At 38.5% G+C, this 22,703-nt stretch overlaps 2 protein-coding genes across 4 annotated transcripts in view; one reads left to right on the forward strand and one right to left on the reverse strand.

Moving 5' to 3' along the window:
• LOC134815806 (uncharacterized) lies at positions 1-12,566 on the forward strand. Of its 2 annotated transcripts, XR_010160298.1 has the most exons (5): positions 1-136; positions 819-909; positions 7,611-7,742; positions 9,515-11,247; positions 11,435-12,566. XR_010160298.1 is itself a non-coding variant. In XM_063824395.1 (4 exons), the coding sequence occupies exons 1-4, from the start codon at positions 8-10 to the stop codon at positions 8,906-8,908; spliced, it is 1,362 nt and encodes a 453-aa protein (XP_063680465.1). In that variant the 5' UTR covers positions 1-7; the 3' UTR covers positions 8,909-10,648. The 2 variants fall into 2 exon arrangements, 1 of the variants encoding a protein (XP_063680465.1); XM_063824395.1 differs by lacking the exon at positions 11,435-12,566 and having other exon boundaries at positions 7,899-10,648.
• The window catches only part of LOC134815804 (ruvB-like 1), a 17,402-nt gene continuing 5,445 nt past the window's right edge, over positions 10,747-22,703 (reverse strand). Inside the window, exons 4-11 of one of the 2 annotated variants that reach the window (XR_010160297.1) lie at positions 15,427-15,516; positions 15,089-15,161; positions 14,661-14,893; positions 14,212-14,318; positions 13,860-13,962; positions 13,081-13,222; positions 12,714-12,953; positions 10,747-10,791 (exon numbers count right to left, since the gene is read on the reverse strand). Coding sequence is in view for 1 of the 2 variants with exons in the window: in XM_063824392.1 (XP_063680462.1) it covers positions 12,844-12,953; positions 13,081-13,222; positions 13,860-13,962; positions 14,212-14,318; positions 14,661-14,893; positions 15,089-15,161; positions 15,427-15,516 (858 nt within the window). In the remaining variant the exon portion in view is untranslated. Of the gene's footprint in view, positions 10,792-12,605; positions 12,954-13,080; positions 13,223-13,859; positions 13,963-14,211; positions 14,319-14,660; positions 14,894-15,088; positions 15,162-15,426; positions 15,517-22,703 lie in introns of those variants that run through there. The other variant, XM_063824392.1, reaches the window with a different exon arrangement.

The raw sequence follows: 22,703 nt of genomic DNA on the forward strand, positions 1-22,703 counted from the left end.
TTAAGTGATGACTTTAGACGAGGAACTGCCAGAAAAGGTAGTAAGAAAGGGTGACTTCGTTACAGTTATAGTGGTCAGTCTCGTGTACTGCCTGATCCAGATACCCAGCATTACCCCTACCACTTTTCAGCAATCGGTATGTTATAATAATAATATATTATTAATAAATAAATATAATACTTATATTTATTTATTATAATTTATATTAGTTTATTATAGAGTGGTATGTTATAATAATAAATAAATATAATACTTATATTTATTTATTATAATTTATAAATTATAATAAATAAATATAATACTTATATTTATTTATTATAGTTTATATTAGTTTATTATAGAGTGGTCACGTTGATATTACGGAGCCTTCGTTTTTCTTAGAATAAGCCTTACTATTCTCGTTCCTATTTTGAGAGCGATTCTCGTTGAATTGAGGCCGTGGTCACGGATTTCAGAGAATCGGCGGTCTGTTTTTTTTACAGTTTTACTTTGAAAGTTGTTTGTTGCTGAATATTTTGATCACGTCACCATTTAGAACCGCTCTGACATGGTTAGTACCTGACACTTGTGTCAGTTGCTAACCATATGGGCGGTATACAAATTACAAGCACAACATTTCATTTCAAAGTACCGTACACATATTACGTAGGGAGGAGGGAGGAAATACTTTTACTCGAGTAATCTAAACAATTATAAACAAAAGTGCTAGTCGAATATGCGGAGAGGGGGTCTAAGTCTGGCTTCTGAAATGTACGCTGTAAGCTGATTCGTAACCATGGTGACACAGATTTCGTGAGATTTAATGTATAATATTGCAGAGAGTTAACACTACGGAAGTTGACGTTGTTTTTTCTCTCATCCCCCACAAAGATATGATTCCTGTGTTGATTTACTTTACAGCTGTAGCAGGTAACCATGGTAACACTACTTACTAGTTATTATTATTATTAGCAGGTAACACTATTTATTAGACGGTTTCATTTATGATATTTCACTAAACATCGGTAAACTATAGTACATATTATGGTATTTCAGTTATGGAATTCACCGTCTCTAAATTCACCATATTTTGCATTAAAAGTCTATACTATTTTTCAGCGTCCTCAGTAGCAGATACCTTAATTAAAAGTCTGTATTGCTTTTCCGCGTCCTCAGTAGCAGCTACCTTAATTAAAAGTCTATACTGTTTTTCAGCGTCCTCAGTAGCAGCTACCTTAATTGAAAGTCTATACTGTTTTTCAGCGTCCTCAGTAGCAGCTACCTTAATTGAAAGTCTATACTGTTTTTCAGCGTCCTCAGTAGCAGCTACCTTAATTAAAAGTCTACACTGTTTTTCAGCGTCCTCAGTAGTAGCTACCTTAATTGAAAGTCTATACTGTTTTTCAGCGTCCTCAGTAGCAGCTACCTTAATTGAAAGTCTATACTGTTTTTCAGCGTCCTCAGTAGCAGCTACCTTGATTGAAAGTCTATACTGTTTTTCAGCGTCCTCAGTAGCAGCTACCTTAATTAAAAGTCTATACTGTTTTTCAGCGTCCTCAGTAGCAGCTACTTTAATTAAAAGTCTATACTGTTTTTCAGCGTCCTCAGTAGCAGCTACCTTAATTAAAAGTCTATACTGTTTTTCAGCGTCCTCAGCAGCAGCTACCTTAATTAAAAGTCTATACTGTTTTTCAGCGTCCTCAGCAGCAGCTACCTTAATTAAAAGTCTATACTGTTTTTCAGCGTCCTCAGTAGCAGTGTACGCTGTTTAATATCCGTCCTGATTCGAGCATTTCTTTAAGTCCAAATAACACATTTTAATATGATCGTAAATTATTGTAAAGACCTTGAAACTTACAGCCCATTTACTACGGAACCTCCCACGGATTCTGTACCCTTATTTTAAGCTGTTTAGATTTAAGTTCTTGATATTCCGAGCATTCCAAGTGGTTAGTTTTGAATGGTCTTGACTAGTATTTTGATTGAGCCAGTCGGCTCATCTCCAGGTTTCATGATAAGGTGATAATTAACAAAGTTTTAGAATTATTTACAGGTTAATGATCCAAGCCTGCAGGAATTTAAATCAGACTTTCACGTGCGCTTATTTTAGAATTTTTAAAGTAATAAGATCGTGTGAAGAAATATGTTACTGTGGAGATTCGCACGGAGACAAGTTTATGCTGTTCGAGTTTTGTGTATTTGCAACGTGATTTATAAGACGAGTTTTCCCTTTGAAAGATAAGGAGGTTATCCCTTTGAAAGAGAAGGACGTAAGAATGTTTTGCAATATTGTTTTAGTAGCAACGAGATTTACGAAGACAATTATAACACTTTTAAGAACGAGATCAGAGAAATTGATTTGAATTTTGCACGGAATTCAGAGACATTGATAATGATATTGTTACGATTCAGACACGTGAATGACGTCATGAATGCGATAAGGAATTATTTATAAGGTCGTATTTTTATCCAATAAGTGGCTTTGGGCTCTTAACTTTTAGGCTTCAGACCCTTAGGTCTTAGGGCTTGGTTATAGGTTCTTGTCTTTTGAGCTCTGGGTTCTTGTTTCTTGGGCCTTGACTCTTAAGTCCCAATGTTTGACGTTTTTAAGTTTGTAAGTTCCAGTACTGAGGGTACAGAATCCTATACTGTGACTCATTTTGTGACAAGTAGTATTTATACTTTACTCCACTTCGCTTTACATTAGTTTACGAACTTGTCTCAATTGTCCCCCCCTCTATCTCGAAAATAAAGAAAAGCTAAAGACACCTCTGACCTCGCCTAAAACTCTCAACTTTAACTCCTTCTACCAAATTACCCCCTAAGCGCACAATTTGGTGGAGAACCCGGGCACTGAGTTGTACGCTGCAGTCTATTGGAACTCAGCCAACCGATCCCAAACGAGGTTATAATTTACTACATTAGTCATGGGAGATCCACTTGCTACATTAGAGTTGAAGACGACTTGGTCCTAATGTGGAAACTTCTTAGCCTCTCCATTACAGATTTCACAAAATTCAAGAATTGACACAGTCCTGGAACCCTTGAACCCTCGAAGATCTTCAAAGTCCTAGCCTCTTGGACCTACCTGGTACAACACCTGGAAACGAATAAGCAGACTGTGTGCCATTTTGACACAATAAAGCTTATCCATACAAATTAACGCAAAGCTGAAACTCCTAGTCAACACTAGATAACAATACCTTACAAGCACAACCCGATGAAACTAACATGCCTAAGTTGATGAAGCTAAGTTAGGATCCACATCTAACATTCTAACCAATTAGTTTCGTCCACCTGAAGGATTATGACTTTTACTTACAGAAATGTCAAGGACTGATATCTTATGGTGATAAAATCAACAAATGTGATTGTTCATCTGGTCGGGTCCCAGCTAAGAGTAGTGGTTCATTGCAAGGAGTTGCTGCTTTTGCTGATGAACCCGCAGCAAATACTCTAGCTGTGATCTACCTCCCAGAGACCCCATTCTAGCATCACGATGACCCTTGTCAGTTGTTACGTTGATCGCTACTTGCTAGCTTTAGTTGATAATAAGCGAAGTATAGACTTGTCGATCCGAGCACTCTAGAGATATCAATTAGAAGAACCTTGATATGCAAAGGAACCGGCAATGCTACTGAAAAGATCACCAATGACGATGAGAACCACAAGATATCTGATCCGATGGACGAAAGTGAAAGGACGAAACTGATGTTCGGCACTGTTATGGAAATGGAAGCACCAACCAGCGAACCCATGAATGAAAACAATGCCCCGGACCGCTCAGAGACTGAACAAACTAGGTACAACCCCAGACCAAAAAGGATATTTTTCGCTCTTCAAAGGTTAGCCCAAGCTTTAATTTGCATTGTTCGCTCCATCGTTTCTCAAGTCTACTCTGGCCAAAACTGGTCCTGTCTCCCTTTCCACATGAAATTTTGAAAGATTCTGAAAGACACTGAAAGACACCGAAAGTTACTGAAAGACACTTATTACGACGGAAAGAACTATGAATGCCTATCTGGCTGGTTAACTCTACCAAGTAGTGATTCATTGACGAGGAGTTGCTACCATTAGTTGATGAGTCCATGTAGTAAATACTTGGAAGATTTGATCTACCTGTTGGTATAAGTAGTTTTGCAACGGCTGAAACTTTTAACTGTTTCGAACTTGATGACAAAGGTTGCACTTGATACCCATAAATAGTTAGACATTCCGATTGAAATGCTGATTTGACAGTAAGAAAACAGGTCTAATGAATGTTGCTGAGTGCAAAAGTTCAAGCCGAAGCTGACATTAAATCACTCCTGAAAGAACCTCCAGCCCACTCTTCAGTTCGACAACAGAGGATAACTCACTGGTCGAACATGGACATGATCCAAAAGAATTGATGTAATTTTGCAAATTATGATAGTTGCAGAATCACAATTTATGTAACAGGAACCTTACAGAAGGTATAACGATACCACTCTGGAAACTACCCTCTCACTACTTCTTCTTCACTCTATAACAACCCCCAGCAAGTTTTAGACAAGCTGTTCCTCGAAAAAAGTCACGGAAAAGACATCGGACAAGCTTGGAAGATTAAAACAAAGCTAACGAATAACTCTGCAGATTTCAGCCGCGAATTAAAGACACAGTATTTGATATATGAACTTGAAGCTCACTGCCTAATGCAGTTATGAATAAACATTGCCTCCTTAACTAAATAGATATTACATTGTAACTTTTCGTGATTATAAACCCGATAAATATGACATGTTATAATTATATTATCATCGATGATCGTAAGCCTTTAATAACGCAGCATGTGATTTAGACTTTAAGGATTCATAGAAACACTGCATGTAATATGATATGAGATCTGTTAGCTGTATCTTAACTGAAAGACTGTACAGAGAGAATCAATCTTAGCATTTTTTAAGAGGGAAGTGTTGTACGCTGTTTAATATCCGTCCTGATTCGAGCATTTCTTTAAGTCCAAATAACACATTTTAATATGATCGTAAATTATTGTAAAGACCTTGAAACTTACAGCCCATTTACTACGGAACCTCCCACGGATTCTGTACCCTTATTTTAAGCTGTTTAGATTTAAGTTCTTGATATTCCGAGCATTCCAAGTGGTTAGTTTTGAATGGTCTTGACTAGTATTTTGATTGAGCCAGTCGGCTCATCTCCAGGTTTCATGATAAGGTGATAATTAACAAAGTTTTAGAATTATTTACAGGTTAATGATCCAAGCCTGCAGGAATTTAAATCAGACTTTCACGTGCGCTTATTTTAGAATTTTTAAAGTAATAAGATCGTGTGAAGAAATATGTTACTGTGGAGATTCGCACGGAGACAAGTTTATGCTGTTCGAGTTTTGTGTATTTGCAACGTGATTTATAAGACGAGTTTTCCCTTTGAAAGATAAGGAGGTTATCCCTTTGAAAGAGAAGGACGTAAGAATGTTTTGCAATATTGTTTTAGTAGCAACGAGATTTACGAAGACAATTATAACACTTTTAAGAACGAGATCAGAGAAATTGATTTGAATTTTGCACGGAATTCAGAGACATTGATAATGATATTGTTACGATTCAGACACGTGAATGACGTCATGAATGCGATAAGGAATTATTTATAAGGTCGTATTTTTATCCAATAAGTGGCTTTGGGCTCTTAACTTTTAGGCTTCAGACCCTTAGGTCTTAGGGCTTGGTTATAGGTTCTTGTCTTTTGAGCTCTGGGTTCTTGTTTCTTGGGCCTTGACTCTTAAGTCCCAATGTTTGACGTTTTTAAGTTTGTAAGTTCCAGTACTGAGGGTACAGAATCCTATACTGTGACTCATTTTGTGACAAGTAGTATTTATACTTTACTCCACTTCGCTTTACATTAGTTTACGAACTTGTCTCAATTGTCCCCCCCTCTATCTCGAAAATAAAGAAAAGCTAAAGACACCTCTGACCTCGCCTAAAACTCTCAACTTTAACTCCTTCTACCAAATTACCCCCTAAGCGCACAGCAGCTACCTTAATTAAAAGTCTATACTGTTTTTCAGCGTCCTCAGTATCAGCTACCTTAATTAAAAGTCTATACTGTTTTTCAGCGTCCTCAGTAGCAGCTACCTTAATTAAAAGTCTATACTGTTTTTCAGCGTCCTCAGTAGCAGCTACCTTAATTAAAAGTCTACACTGTTTTTCAGCGTCCTCAGTAGCAGCTACCTTAATTAAAAGTCTATACTGTTTTTCAGCGTCCTCAGTAGCAGCTACCTTAATTGAAAGTCTATACTGTTTTTCAGCGTCCTCAGTAGCAGCTACCTTAATTGAAAGTCTATACTGTTTTTCAGCGTCCTTAGTAGCAGCTACCTTAATTGAAAGTCTATACTGTTTTTCAGCGTCCTCAGTAGCAGCTACCTTGATTGAAAGTCTATACTGTTTTTCAGCGTCCTCAGCAGCAGCTACCATAATTAAAAGTCTATACTGTTTTTCAGCGTCCTCAGCAGCAGCTACCTTAATTAAAAGTCTATACTGTTTTTCAGCGTCCTCAGTAGCAGCTACCTTAATTAAAAGTCTATACTGTTTTTCAGCGTCCTCAGTAGCAGCTACCTTAATTAAAAGTCTATACTGTTTTTCAGCGTCCTCAGTAGCAGCTACCTTAATTGAAATACTATACTGTTTTTCAGCGTCCTCAGTAGCAGCTACCTTAATTAAGAGTCTATACTGTTTTTCAGCGTCCTCAGTAGCAGTTACCTTAATTAAAAGTCTATACTATTTTTCAGCGTCCTCAGTAGCAGATACCTTAATTAAAAGTCTATACTGTTTTTCAGCGTCCTCAGTAGCAGCTACCTTAATTAAAAGTCTACACTGTTTTTCAGCGTCCTCAGTAGCAGCTACCTTAATTAAAAGTCTACACTGTTTTTCAGCGTCCTCAGTAGCAGCTACTTTAATTAAAAGTCTATACTGTTTTTCAGCGTCCTCAGTAGCAGTTACCTTAATTAAAAGTCTATACTGTTTTTCAGCGTCCTCAGTAGCAGCTACCTTAATTAAAAGTCTATACTGTTTTTCAGCGTCCTCAGTAGCAGCTACCTTAATTAAAAGTCTATACTGTTTTTCAGCGTCCTCAGTAGCAGCTACCTTAATTAAAAGTCTATACTTTTTTCAGCGTCCTCAGTAGCAGCTACCTTAATTAAAAGTCTATACTGTTTTTCAGCGCCCTCAGTAGCAGCTACCTTAATTAAAAGTCTGTACTGTTTTTCAGCGTCCTCAGTAGCAGCTACCTTAATTAAAAGTCTATACTGTTTTTCAGCGTCCTCAGTAGCAGCTACCTTAATTAAAAGTCTATACCGTTTTCAGCGTCCTCAGTATAAGTAGCAGCTACCTTAACCCATTAGGGACGATAGGGTCGTTTTTATGACCCACTTTTTCTAGACGAAAAACCAAATTACTAAACGCTATAACGAATCTATAGCATATATGCTCAAAATTTATTGGGCTACATATAATGAAGCCCGATAAATTTTGTGTATATATGCTATAGATTCGTTATAGCGTTTAGTAATTTGGTTTTTCGTCTAGAAAAGGTGGGTCATAAAAACGACCCTATCGTCCCTAATGGGTTAATTAAAAGTCTATACTGTTTTTCAGCGTCCTCAGTAGCAGCTACCTTGGTCACATTCTCTGGACACTACGATTACGTGCTCTTAGGCTTCTCAGTACTCTCAGTGTCAAGGGTCTTCCTTGGTGGGGGTTACAACTCACTTGTTGTAATTATCCTAGGTAAGTAGTTTTAACATGTAACTCTATTTAACATAATCTATTTAACATACTCTATTTAACATACTCTATTACCACTTTTCAAAAGTTCACAAACTACGAAACTGATAGGATGCAAATTGACAAGTTTAACATTTTCCATAAAGTTTCTTATTTCAGGAGCCCTCTCCGGATTAGGACTGGGAGGATCGTTCGTAACTACATCCCTCTACCTAATAACTCTCTCGGACAACAAGAAAACGGCCCGTAACTTCAGCTTCTTTGCAGCGTGCTGTGGAGCGTCCTACCTTGTCTACGCAGGGATGCTGGGTATAACCAACCCCTGCACTGAGGGGGCCTGTAGAACGGGCAGTTTCGTAGCCTCGCTCAGCGGACTGCTCATCATGGTGCTGTTCATTGTGAGAAACAAAGCCATCAAGTCTGGAACAGTGGAGGAGAGAAGCATGCTGTTCAGTAAGGACAGTTTAGACTTTATAAACGGGACACACCGCTACAGACAGCATATTAACAAGTGGGCAGTACTGGAGGTGCTTATAGCGGTCATGTTTTACACCTACTCGGTAGAGCTACTCTCCATGTTATTCTCCCACTGTGTACTGATAACTGGGAGTTACAGATACCACGCTGAGGCTCTCATACCTTACGGGATAGGCTTCATGTTGGCTTCCCTGCAGTGGTCCTACTACTACAAGCACTGGACATCACCCATCAGAACTGTCATCTCCACAGTGCTCCTAGTCACAGGACTCATCATATCTCTCCTCATATTCCGACACGACGCTTGCTCCACCCCCCAGCTGTTGGAGTCCTGGTACATGGTACCCGTCATAGCCCTGCTGACTGGCCAGAGTGTGGGCTCTGTCACGTGCGAGACCTACACTGTCATGAACATTGCCTGGTCCACCAGGGCCAAGTTTAGTGTGTTGGTGGTCATTGAAACGGTGTGGGCGCTGGGCTTCTTCTTGCTGTTCAGAAACATTACTGTCACTATACATATTAGTGTGCTCTCTGTTCTGGGCATTTTTTATTGTTTTAGTATGATGAGTTTTCAGAAGAGAGCTAAGAAGTTCTATCAGAGAATGGACAGTTATTTGACTAAGAATGTTAGTTCTTGTTCCAGTAAGACGTCCACTTCCAAATATGGGTCTAATATGACTTACTTACTTTAGATACTTGTAACCTGTGGGAATTATTTTTTTTCTATTTTTAAGAATTTTAAAGAATTAATGCTTATGATTATGTTCAGAACTTTTTACATTAAATTTTTTCAGAATTTCAATAATTTTTATAAACTGCCGTTTGATTTAGGAACAATAAACACACATAACTTGAAATAAAAAGTTCAGTAGAGCTATTATAGTACACACTATTCCGGAACAAGTATGAGTAATATTGGCCCGCAAACACCTCTCAGTACGCACTGACTAACTCTTCCTTTAGACCAACCTTTTCCGTATTTCGCCGTTAATATACTTTTTACCTTATGATTGGGTCGTAATTCAAAAGATAATTTGTCAAGAAGTCTGGCTCACAAGATCACTTAACGTCACTTAAAGCTCAATTATAGCGACCTTGTCTAGCGACTGGACGGCAACAGGTGGATATGATCCGGTACAAGAAATATCCTTGTGTTTGGCTTGTACTAGTTCTAGTTGGGTATTTAACATACTCTATTTAACATAATCTATTACCACTTTTCAAAAGTTCACAAACTACGAAACTGATAGGATGCAAATTGACAAGTTAAACATTTTCCATAAAGTTTCTCATTTCAGGAGCCCTCTCCGGATTAGGACTGGGAGGATCGTTCGTGACTACAGCCCTCTACCTAATAACTCTCTCGGACAACAAGAAAACGGCCCGTAACTTCAGCTTCTTTGCAGCGTGCTGTGGAGCGTCCTACCTTGTTTACGCGGGGATGCTGGGTATCACCAACCCCTGCACTGAGGGGGCCTGTAGAACGGGCAGTTTCGTAGCCTCGCTCAGCGGACTGCTCATCATGGTGCTGTTCATTGTGAGAAACAAAGCCCTTAAGTCTGGAACAGTGGAGGAGAGAAGCATGTTGTTCAGTAAGGACAGTTTAGACTTTATAAACGGGACACACCGCTACAGACAGCATATAAACAAGTGGGCAGTACTGGAGGTGCTTATAGCGGTCATGTTTTACACCTACTCTGTAGAGCTACTGTCCATGTTATTCTCCCACTGTGTACTGATAACTGGGAGTTACAGATACCACGCTGAGGCTCTCATACCTTACGGGATAGGCTTCATGTTGGCTTCCCTGCAGTGGTCCTACTACTACAAGCACTGGACATCACCTATCAGAACAGTCATCTCCACAGTGCTCCTAGTCACAGGACTCATCATATCTCTCCTCATATTCCGACACGACGCTTGCTCCACCCCACAGTTGTTGGAGTCCTGGTACATGGTACCCGTCATAGCCCTGCTGACTGGCCAGAGTGTGGGCTCTGTCACGTGCGAGACCTACACTGTCATGAACATTGCCTGGTCCACCAGGGCCAAGTTTAGTGTGTTGGTGGTCATTGAAACGGTGTGGGCGCTGGGCTTCTTCTTGCTGTTCAGAAACATTACTGTCACTATACATATTAGTGTGCTCTCTGTTCTGGGCATTTTTTATTGTTTTAGTATGATGAGTTTTCAGAAGAGAGCTAAGAAGTTCTATCAGAGAATGGACAGTTATTTGACTAAGAATGTTAGTTCTTGTTCCAGTAAGACGTCCACTTCCAAATATGGGTCCAATATGACTTACTTACTTTAGATACTTGTAACCTGTGGGAACTATTTTTTTTCTATTTTTAAGAATTTTAAAGAATTAATGCTTATGATTAAAATATGTTCAGAACTTTATACATTAAATTTTTTCAGAATTTCAATAATTTTTATAAACTGCCGTTTGATTTAGGAACAATAAACACACATAACTTGAAATAAAAAGTTCAGTAGAGCTATTATAGTACACAGTATTCCGGAACAAGTATGAGTAATATTGGCCCGCAAACACTTCTCAGTACGCACTGACTGACTCCTCTTGTAGACCAACCTTTTCCGTATTTCGCCGTTAATACACTTTTTACTTATCATGGTCGGGTCGTAATTCAAAAGATAATTTGACAAGAAGTCTGGCTCACAAGATCACTTAACGTCACTTAGCGCTTAATTATAGCGACCTTGTCTAGCGACTGGACGGCAACAGGTGGATATGATCCGGTACAAGAAATATCCTTGTGTTTGGCTTGTACTAGCTCTTTTTCAGCGTCCTCAGTAGCAGCTACCTTAATTAAAAGTCTATACTGGTTTTCAGCGTCCTCAGTAGCAGCTACCTTAATTAAAAGTCTATACTGTTTTTCAGCGTCCTCAGTAGCAGCTACCTTGGTCACATTCTCTGGACACTACGATTACGTGCTCTTAGGCTTCTCTGTGCTGTCAGTGTCAAGGGTCTTCCTTGGTGGGGGTTACAACTCACTTGTTGTAATTATCCTAGGTAAGTAGTTTTAACATGTAACTCTATTTAACATGTTACTCTATTTAACATACTCTATTTAACATACTCTATTTAACATACTCTATTTAACATACTCTATTACCACTTTTCAAAAGTTCACAAACTACGAAACTGATAGGATGCAAATTGACAAGTTTAACATTTTCCATAAAGTTTCTTATTTCAGGAGCACTCTCCGGATTAGGACTGGGAGGATCGTTCGTAACTACAGCCCTCTACCTAATAACTCTCTCGGACAACAAGAAAACAGCCCGTAACTTCAGCTTCTTTGCAGCGTGCTGTGGAGCGTCCTACCTTGTCTACGCGGGGATGCTGGGTATCACCAACCCCTGCACTGAGGGGGCCTGTAGAACGGGCAGCTTCGTAGCCTCGCTCAGCGGACTGCTCATCATGGTGCTGTTCATTGTGAGAAACAAAGCCCTCAAGTCTGGAACAGTGGAGGAGAGAAGCATGTTGTTCAGTAAGGACAGTTTAGACTTTATAAACGGGACACACCGCTACAGACAGCATATAAACAAGTGGGCAGTACTGGAGGTGCTTATAGCGGTCATGTTTTACACCTACTCTGTAGAGCTACTGTCCATGTTATTCTCCCACTGTGTACTGATAACTGGGAGTTACAGATACCACGCTGAGGCTCTCATACCTTACGGGATAGGCTTCATGTTGGCTTCCCTGCAGTGGTCCTACTACTACAAGCACTGGACATCACCTATCAGAACAGTCATCTCCACAGTGCTCCTAGTCACAGGACTCATCATATCTCTCCTCATATTCCGACACGACGCTTGCTCCACCCCACAGTTGTTGGAGTCCTGGTACATGGTACCCGTCATAGCCCTGCTGACTGGCCAGAGTGTGGGCTCTGTCACGTGCGAGACCTACACTGTCATGAACATTGCCTGGTCCACCAGGGCCAAGTTTAGTGTGTTGGTGGTCATTGAAACGGTGTGGGCGCTGGGCTTCTTCTTGCTGTTCAGAAACATTACTGTCACTATACATATTAGTGTGCTCTCTGTTCTGGGCATTTTTTATTGTTTTAGTATGATGAGTTTTCAGAAGAGAGCTAAGAAGTTCTATCAGAGAATGGACAGTTATTTGACTAAGAATGTTAGTTCTTGTTCCAGTAAGACGTCCACTTCCAAATATGGGTCTAATATGACTTACTTACTTTAGATATTTCTAATCTGTGGGAACTTTCTTTTTTTTTCATTTTTAAGAATTTTAAAGAATTAATGCTTATGATTATGTTCAGAACTTTTTACATTAAATGTTTTCAGAATTTCACTAACTTTTATAAACTGCTGTTTGATTAAGGAACAATAAACACACATAACTTGAAATAAAAAGTTCAGTAGAGCTATACAAATAATAAAAATAAATAAATTATTGCACTGATCTCGAGTATTCCGGAACAAGTGTGAGTAATATTGGCCCGCAAACACTTCTCAGTACGCACTGACTCTTCTTGTAGACCCACCTCTTGATACTGTTCTGATTATAAACTTTGTACAGATTAAAAAGTGGTCCAGAGCCCTTTTTCTGTTTCTGCTCTGGAAGATTTTAGTATCTTATTTAATGCAGGTACTTGTCCTTTTCTGATGTAAGAACCTTGGCAGATGTCTTAGCATCGTAGAAGAGGTCAGCAATTTCCTCGACATCTTCTTTGTGAATTGCATCCCGGCCTGAAAATTGAAATAACCTATAAATTCTCATGTTTCGCTGGGCAACGTTAAACAGTTAAAGTTAGGTTTCACATTGATAATTATTGAGAAACACAGTACTTTAATTTTATAAATATGATTTGCTCACCGTTAATCTTGCTTAGAAGATGTGCAGGTGTGAGAAGCTGAACTGCATATCTGAGGGTGGTTTTTACTCCAATATCCCCCAAACACTGCAGCGAGTCCTCGTCTATAACTAGCCCTTCTATTTGCGCTCTTATCTTCAGAATCTGTGTCGAGATAGGGAGGTTAATCTTCGGTTTCGTAACGTCGACAGTCTATAATTTATCATTATTTCTTTTGAGATTACTTTGTTCTTGTAGATCTCATGTAATTAAGTTTACAATGAACAGGTTGTGATTTGTGATATGCACGGCCTTAGCCCTGAGCTGTAAGGAAAACGTAAAGATTGTTCACAAGACGATGATTTTATGTTGGAACCCAAATATTCTCCTAACTACTCGATGCTCGAACAATAATACACAGTAACGGATTTCTCAATAAGCAGAAATCAACCGGATAGGAATAAATTCAGTTAAGAGGAGGAGTTAAACGAGATTGCTTCCCGGAATCAGCAGAACAAGTTAACCATAGTAACCACATAGTAACCACATAGTAACCACATAGTAACCACATAGTAACCACATAGTAACCACATAGTAACCACATAGTAACAACAAGATGTTGTTACCTAGCAACTACCCTAGCAACAGCAGAACAAGATGTTGTGTGAATGCGCAGAATTCATGGTCCACCGGTAGTCCCTAGAGAATTATCACTAGGGGCAGCCACATGGTGACAAACCTAAAACCAATTACATCGTCTTATGTGGGTCGTAACAAATTCTCAGAAACAATCAGAACTAACCTGAATCATCTCTTCCAGGACGTAGGGAGAAGTTCGGATTATCATAATACGGTCCAAGAGATCCAGGGGCATACCGTGAGGGGACACTATGTCATCAGAACCTCTGAAGGAACGAGAGGTTAGTGGACAATCTTGACACATTTAGTGCTAGGGTAGTGTACCTAGCAACTACCCTAGCAACTGAGTCGTTTATATCTAGCAACTACCCTAGCAACTGAGTCATTTATACCTAGCAACTACAATTTGCAAGTAAGATCTTTAAAATTTCTGTAGCGTAATAGAATCCTGGTCATACTAGAAAAAGTGTGTCATACTAAAGATGATCATGACACAAAGTAAGAAGTGGTCTTACTTGATGGTGCAATGTCCTCGGTTGGTAGCGAATATGACTATGGGGGAGATGGTGCTCTCTAGCGCCTGATGAAGGTAGGTGAAGCACTCTAAATCTAGCATGTGCACCTGAAGTTAATTACAGATTTAGGATTAACTGTGTTAAAAACTCTTTATATCTTTAATAAATGAATTACGTAATTCAATTTTGAAAGTCGTTTTTATTAAATAGGGAGGATTTTATAAAATTTGTTCGGTTGCGGTGGCAAATTCTTAGAAATAATCCCACAATTAGAGTTGAATTTCCAAGAAAAGTCGTTATACGATCGCCGAGCAGTATTAAAGTTATAAATTGTTGCTTGAGCCATCAGAACCAGAATTGAAGCTATTGCGAGGGTTTAATTATCTAGAGAAATATCGAACAGTGGTCATCAGGCCACTCCTGAGGTGGATATTCAGCTAAAAACTCACTTCATCAATAAAGAGAACTCCAGGAACAAGCTCGGCTATTCCCTGGTCAATGTACTTATTAACGACCTTGTTAATCTCCTTCCTCAACTTGTCTGTTATCTCAGTTTTCTTCTGCTTCATGAACTGACCCATTACACTCATAATATCCTGACCTCCCTGAGGTTTAGCATTGGCCACGTCCAGGTCGTGCAGGGTTACGTCCTGAACTATCTCCTTCTTCTTGTGAACATCGCCTTGGGGTTTATTCGTTAGTTTAATGTTGGGGACTGGGGTATTGTAGATACAGAAACTGGTCGTATTTAAAGGAACATTTTAAATAGAGGCCGGTCAAAGTTATAATTTACACTTGGCGGCTCATGATATAATTGGACGCCCATACTCCTTCAGGTCTCCGGTAATGGAGTAGTGTATTTATCGACATAGTTTACCTTTTGGCACGGGGACATATTCCTCCGCCTCCAAATCGAATTCCGTTGCGAAGGAATCAGATCGTCCTTGCCGCTGAAATGGTAAGTTCTAGAAAAACAGCAATTTTCTAGTAAAAACGTACGTGATTTGCGTACAAATCTCCAAACTTGTAGCCATGCGCGCGACGCAAACTCAAATTATTTTATCAATAGAAATGCCCCACTAACGGATGCTTGTCACAATAATTTACTGTTACCATGCGAGTCAAGCTGCCTTGCGAAATATCTGTAATAAACACGATGAGGCAAGGTGTTTCAACTTACACAGATGTTAAGTTAATAATGTAACTGAGATTTACCTTGACAGAACCAGTGTTAGCCTCAATGTAGATTACATCACCAACTTCAACCTTCTCCTTTTGAATAGACTCGTAGATTGTAGGGTCTAACTGAAAGATAACGTATATAGTAATATAGTGTAGCAATATATAGTATATTAATATAGTATAGTAATATATAGTATAGTAATATAGTATAGTAATATAGTGTAGTAAAACATAGTATAGTCATATAGTATAGTAATATATAGTACTAGTGTAACCCGGCCTACGGCCGGGATTTCACTGCTGCAGTTAAAAAGGGTAGGAGTAATTACCCGCTGAGTCAAAACCCGGATTAGGTGAGCAATTCTATTCGGAGTGCCCTCACATATCCAATAGTATGCTTAAAAGATAGTAATTCTTAATCAATAATCAATGGAAATTAACCCTTAACACCATGCACCACACCAGCCTATCATATTTGTGAACATGCATTACATTGTCGTATGAAAGTATGAACTCTCTCTACAGTCCAAACAGACCGTTTGAGCACTCCCTCCCCTAATAAGTTTATAGTATTATATGACCATGTAATATATACGCCATGTAATATATACGCTAAATAATATTATGCAGAGAGAGAGAGAGAGCTAGTCCCGTAACTCTTGCCGTTCTTCTCAAGCCAATTTATGTAACATATTTTGTGGTACAAAACCATCAATTAAACCACTTACCACCGGCCGATTTTTATAAAATTTGCCTATTGGCTTCGTCAGAGTTTTGTCGGCACTATACCGAAAAAACCAGTCCCGTAACTATTACCGTTTTTTTTGTATAACCGTTCGGAAATTACACACAGACGATCAGACAGACAGACAGACAGACACACACACACACACACATTCTGGTGTTATTAAGGTGATAGTCATATAGTATAGTAATATATAGTATAGTCATATAGTATAATAGTAATATAGTATAGTAATATAGTGTAGTAATATAGTGTAGTAATATATAGTATAGTAATATAGTGTAGTAATATAGTGTAGTAATATAGTGTAGTAATATATAGTATATTAATATAGTATAGTAATATATAGTATAGTCATATAGTATAGTAATATAGTGTAGTAATATATAGTATAGTCATATAGTATAGTAATATATAGTATAGTCATATAGTATAGTAATATAGTATAGTAATATAGTGTAGTAATATAGTGTAGTAATATATAGTATAGTAATATAGTGTAGTAATATATAGTGTAGTAATATAGTGTAGTAATATATAGTATATTAATATAGTATAGTAATATATAGTATAGTCATATAGTATAGTAATATAGTATAGTAATATAGTGTAGTAATATAGTGTAGTAATATATAGTATATTAATATAGTATAGTAATATATAGTATAGTAATATAGTGTAGTAATATATAGTATAGTATACGAGAACTGAGAACCTACAATTTACTGTTGAATAAAAGAATAAACGTCACTCCCACATTGTTATTAAGAGGAGAATAAGATAAAGAGACAAAGAGCTTTACCCTTTTCAAGGGTCAGATGTTTAATAAGTTGTGTAATAAGTTAATAGTATTAGAGTTCCAGTTGTCGGTGTTAAACGAAAAACTTAGAATTCTAGAACAACAGATGCCTTTGATCTCTAATCGCATTTACTACGCACTAATGCGTCCTGACGCGCTCCTAATTTAACTAAATCTTATTACTATTCTCAATCTTATTCTTTATTTCACTTTTCAGTTGAGAAATGATTCCTATGGCGCCGTTGTTAGAAAACGTATCTTAAATATCAAGTATAATGCGACTTTTTATATTGCTTATTTGTTTTCAACAATTCTACGCTCAAAACGGTAAGTTTTTTACAGTTAGTATATTTCATTATCTAAAATGGTAACTGTGTTCACGATACCAAACCGTTCAATTTTATTTTGCTCATTAAAGTTTATTAAATTATGTTTTTTTCGTATTAGTTATTTGAAGACAATGGGATTTCTACTATCACAACCTGTACTGAATTGAAACAACAGTAACCGTATTGTAACAGGCTGGATACCAATACACAGAGGGAAATACACTGATTTCAACATACAAGAAACACCGTTACAGCTAAAAGTAGAGAACAGAGCCAGAACAAAGACCCTGTTTGATATCTACAAATCAGCACGTGGTACTACACGTGACATTATAGTCGTGGTTACCATAGTAACCACAACAACCAGCCATTTGAAGATATTTGAGGAGGAATGTATATGGGAAGTATCTGTTGACCGTGCTGAACCAAGTAGAGAGATTATCTGGACATTTGCCAAAACAAGCACAGAGATAATAGTGCGGAATGGGGAGGGGAGGTGGAGGTTTAGATTTAGTGAGTCAGAAGTAGCGCAGTGTCGGGTGTGGGGAGCAGAGTACGATAAGATATACTTCAGAGCTGCTGATAGTGCTACACTTTCTTACAGAGCACTTCCTGTTAGTTCAGGTAACTGCTGCTGATAGTGCTACACTTTCTTACAGAGCACTTCCTGTTAGTTCAGGTAACTGCTGCTGATAGTGCTACACTTTCTTACAGGGCACTTCCTGTTAGTTCAGGTAACTGCTGCTGATAGTGCTACACTTTCTTACAGGGCACTTCCTGTTAGTTCAGGTAACTGCTGCTGATAGTGCTACACTTTCTTACAGGGCACTTCCTGTTAGTTCAGGTAACTGCTGCTGATAGTGCTACACTTTCTTACAGGGCACTTCCTGTTAGTTCAGGTAACTGCTGCTGATAGTGCTACACTTTCTTACAGGGCACTTCCTGTTAGTTCAGGTAACTACTACCTAAGTACCCTTGATAAATACTGCATGTATTCTAATATCACTGCTGATATCTGAAGGTATTAGGGATATTGTTTACCAAGGTAGGACTAATTTATATCATATTCGATACTAGAAAAGTAGGTACTGTTGTGATCACGTGGTTATTAAGCATACACGGCACCTTAATACGGCACCTTAATACGGCACCTTAATACGGTACCTTAATACGGCACCTTAACACGGCACCTTAACACGGCACCTTAATACGGCACCTTAATACGGCACCTTAATACGGCACCTTAATACGGCACCTTAATACGGCACCTTAATACGGCACCTTAACACGGCACCTTAACACGGCATCTTAATACGGCACCTTAATACGGCACCTTAATACGGCACCTTAACACGGCACCTTAACACGGCATCTTAATACGGCACCTTAATACGGCACCTTAATACGGCACCTTAATACGGCACCTTAATACGGCACCTTAATACGGCACCTTAACACAGATATCGAAGTCTCTGGAAGCTATTCGAATAATAAATTTACAATGGACCCGCGGCAGTAAATAAGATTATTTAGACACGAGGGATGCTAACAATGTTGCTATATTAGGGTTATTGTTTACCAAGGTAGGACTAATTTATATCATATTCGATACTAGAAAAGTAGGTACTGTTGTGATCACGTGGTTATTAAGCATACACGGCACCTTAATACGGCACCTTAATACGGCACCTTAACACGGCACCTTAAAACGGCACCTTAACACGGCACCTTAATACGGCACCTTAATACGGCACCTTAATACGGCACCTTAATACGGCACCTTAACACGGCACCTTAACACGGCATCTTAATACGGCACCTTAATACGGCACCTTAATACGGCACCTTAATACGGCACCTTAATACGGCACCTTAATACGGCACCTTAACACAGATATCGAAGTCTCTGGAAGCTATTCGAATAATAAATTTACAATGGACCCACCACCGCACAGTGGGCTGTGAGTGGGGGTCACTGTGCACCGCGATACCGCGACAGTAAATACGATTATTTAAACACGAGGGATGCTAACAATGTTGCTAACAGGGGGGTGCTAACAATGTTGTGTCAGGTCTAGCTATTGTTCACACAGTCAACTTCAAGACAAATGAATGAACCAGATGTTCAACTTGGAGAAAATGAAATCTTCTCCCCTCCTTCATATTTCACCTTTTCACTGTATGTTTGTTAGACTTCGCTGCATTTGATGGCAGTCTGATTCTTTAATAAGAGAGTTATAGAGATGGTAGCAGGAATGCTGCTACTGTTGCTTCAAACAGCTGAAGGTAAGAGACATCTTGTGCTTCTAAACGTCATGATGCTTCCAACACTGATTTATTGAACCACACACATCTTGCTGCTGATTGTCGCCACTAAACGTATCCACTCTAAGGTTGGACCACTGTGCAAAGAGGGACACCTACATATATCGGTGAAAGTACGACTACTACTAAAAGTGAAAGTACGTACATCCAAATAAGGGCAAATAATACCAGAGGAAGCAAGATACACTTCAGGTTATACAGGAAGATAAGGGAGGTATCCAACACAACAACGGAACATACCCCTCTCCAACTGAACATCACCATTACAATGTTGGCAGACAAGACCTGCTTTATTGCAATGGAAGGAGAATGTAGCTGGGGTAAGTACAAGTACTTACACGACTCACAGGTATTTCCTGAGCCAATAATCTGGGGAATCTACAAAACAGATACGTTTCTAAAGGTAGCATACGCAGAGATGGTGGGATGGAGTGTGTCAGATAACAGTAACTGCAAAGCTAGGAGGAATGTGTTGGATTATTTAGAGTTTCTAAACGAGGATAATGCTTCCTTAGCTTACCGGACTTTGATACGAGGTAATTTTGAAACTTTTACTCGGTTTATTAATCTGATTTATTTTGAAAGTCATTACCTTTTATGGGATTCCACCTAATAAAACACCGCATTTACTAAATTCTTTAAATTCTCTAAACCGTCAAACTACCCATTATTACATTAACGTTCACAATGTTATCAGGTGGAACTCCGGTGGTCGGTGGAAAAGAAACAAGTAATCCCTATCCAGACTACGAAGAGTAAGATTGAAATGGAAGTAACAGCAGAAAGTAATATAGGGAGTAAAGTAAGGTTTAGCCTCTACACCGCTACAAGATCAGACGTTATAATACGATACACCCCGCTACTGCTGATAGATATAACGATCACTAGCTTTGCTAGCTGTTATGTAGAGGTAGCGGACTACAACAATAAGTACGGTGAATGTGTGTGGTACTTGAAAGCGGGGATACTTAAGCACGACCCAACACGGCTTGTAACGTGGACCTTTATCAAGAGTAATTCTTCTCTTACGGTAAAGTATCATTATGAAGGGGTAGGAGGGAGGACTTTACCCACTTTTCATTTCCCTGATAAATGTGAAGCTTGGACAGCTGATTACAGTGGAGTGGCGTTTCAGGAGAATGATAACGCTTCCCTTACTTATCGGATCAAATCTATAGAATTAGGTAATGATAGTTGTAATTAGTAGTAATTACTAATTACTAATTAGTAGTGATTAGTAGTAACTTATTTTAGCAGGAATTTTCAGGACAGGGAGGATAAAAAACAGGGACAAATATAAAAATATCACAATCTTATTTAATAGCCTCAATTTGAAGTTATTATCCATACCATTAACCTAGATATCTCCATGACATTTTATATTGACCAATGTAACTAGGTTCTCGTCCTTAAATATCACAACTAAGAAATATTCACAACTCTTACATAGCTGATACCTAGCAGCTAGGTCTTAGCTATGTAAGTGAACCTAGTTACAGGTCCTATCTCTCAGATGTTTAGAAATATTCGCACTCTAACTAATCCGAGCATCTTGGTAAATGTATCAGAATATCAGGTACTATAATATTCAAGCTTCAACAGCTGAGAACGAACTGAGAGATGGATAGAGACTGACAAATTAGATAAACTCCGTCATCAGGGTAACAGAGTTTTACATTCTACACATTCTACACATTCTACACTTATATGAAATCATATGAACAACAATAATCTAGGGATATTTAATTATATATTATATAAATATAACCTAATATAATCAGACTACCTTACTACCAAGTACCATGACATTAATTAAAAGTATTTGAACTAGCAATTCCTACCTAAATTATCTTTTGTGTGTGAATTCAATAACCCCCGAAGGTATGAAAAAGTATGAAGTAGACACGTGCAAGTTGCAGCTGGTTATATTACCAACACGTGCAGGTTGGGTGCAGAGCTGACATGTCTGGAGTAATCTTGATGGAAGAAGTACAAGAACCTCGTGGACTCTAATACTCTGTGGACTCTGATACTCGTGGACTCTAATACTCTGTGGACTCAACCCGGCCTAACGATCAAAGTCATTTCTGAAATTCGCTCCAGTTTCAATGAATACTTTTTAATTACTCGATTAAAAATGTTTAAGAAAACCAACATCCGTTTGTCTCTCTCTATTGTCAATAATTAGTACAGCACGACGTTCACTCAGTAACTACCCTAACTAACACCTGTAAACTAATTAACCTTACAATTATTAATCTACAGATAGACATTACGACATCACTTTTCTGCTCCAGTGCCCTAGCTGAACAGTCTCCGCAAATTATATCTCGTTATTATATTATATCTAGTTATATTGAAACAATAAAAACTAAGTAAGTTGCAGCTGGTTATACTACAATTCCCCAGTCAGTGGTTGAAGTGGTCAGTGGACCCGACCATTCATTTATTAATTTACAGCTGAACATTTCCCAACGTGGCTACCATAATTCGAATAAATACAATCGTTTGAGTTGCAACCGGTTGATGTTATTATAAAGTTAGTGCCGTCATCTATCGTCAGTTCAGGTCCCGAGCCTAGGATTTTCAGACATCAGTAAAGAGCGTTATTATTTATTTGTTGTACTTCGCTTTTGAATTTGCGGGCAATGGCATTGCTAACATCGCCAAGAGATGTGATGAACTTAGTTTCGCATTTTACTTGCCAATATTTTCTTTAAAATTCTCCAATATGTGTGTAAATATCTGGATTGGAATATTATTTATGAGCCGCATAGTTGTTTTCTTGGGTAAATTTTTATTGATCCCGTTTGATGCAACAAGGAAAAGGCTCTTATCAGGAAAGGAATTAGAGACATATTTTTTGACACGTGTTTCTGGGATTCTATAGGTCAATAGTTGCAGCTCACCTCCCCATCAGCTGAACTGATAATGTCAGACACGTGTCAATAAATACCTCCCCATCAGAATTCACATCAAGCTGCAAAAGATTGTAAACCTCGTCCAGATTGATTATTTATCACCCATCGTATTATACCCGTTGTATTCGCTATGTAGTTTTTTTTTTTTTTTTTTTTTTTTAAGAGAGGCTGGGCCTGGTTGGCCCACGAGA

The sequence above is a fragment of the Bolinopsis microptera genome, chromosome 5 (assembly GCF_026151205.1).
Source record: "Bolinopsis microptera isolate Bmic1 chromosome 5, MBARI_Bmic_1.0, whole genome shotgun sequence".
Taxonomy (NCBI): domain Eukaryota; kingdom Metazoa; phylum Ctenophora; class Tentaculata; order Lobata; family Bolinopsidae; genus Bolinopsis; species Bolinopsis microptera.

Coding starts and splice junctions, on each gene's coding strand:
- LOC134815806 (XM_063824395.1), top strand. CDS start 8: ATGACTTTAGACGAGGAACTGCCAGAAAAGGTAGTAAGAAAGGGTGAC. Junction 910..7,610: donor TTACTTTACAGCTGTAGCAG/GTAACCATGGTA, acceptor ACTGTTTTTCAG/CGTCCTCAGTAGCAGCTACC. Junction 7,743..7,898: donor ACTTGTTGTAATTATCCTAG/GTAAGTAGTTTT, acceptor TTCTTATTTCAG/GAGCCCTCTCCGGATTAGGA.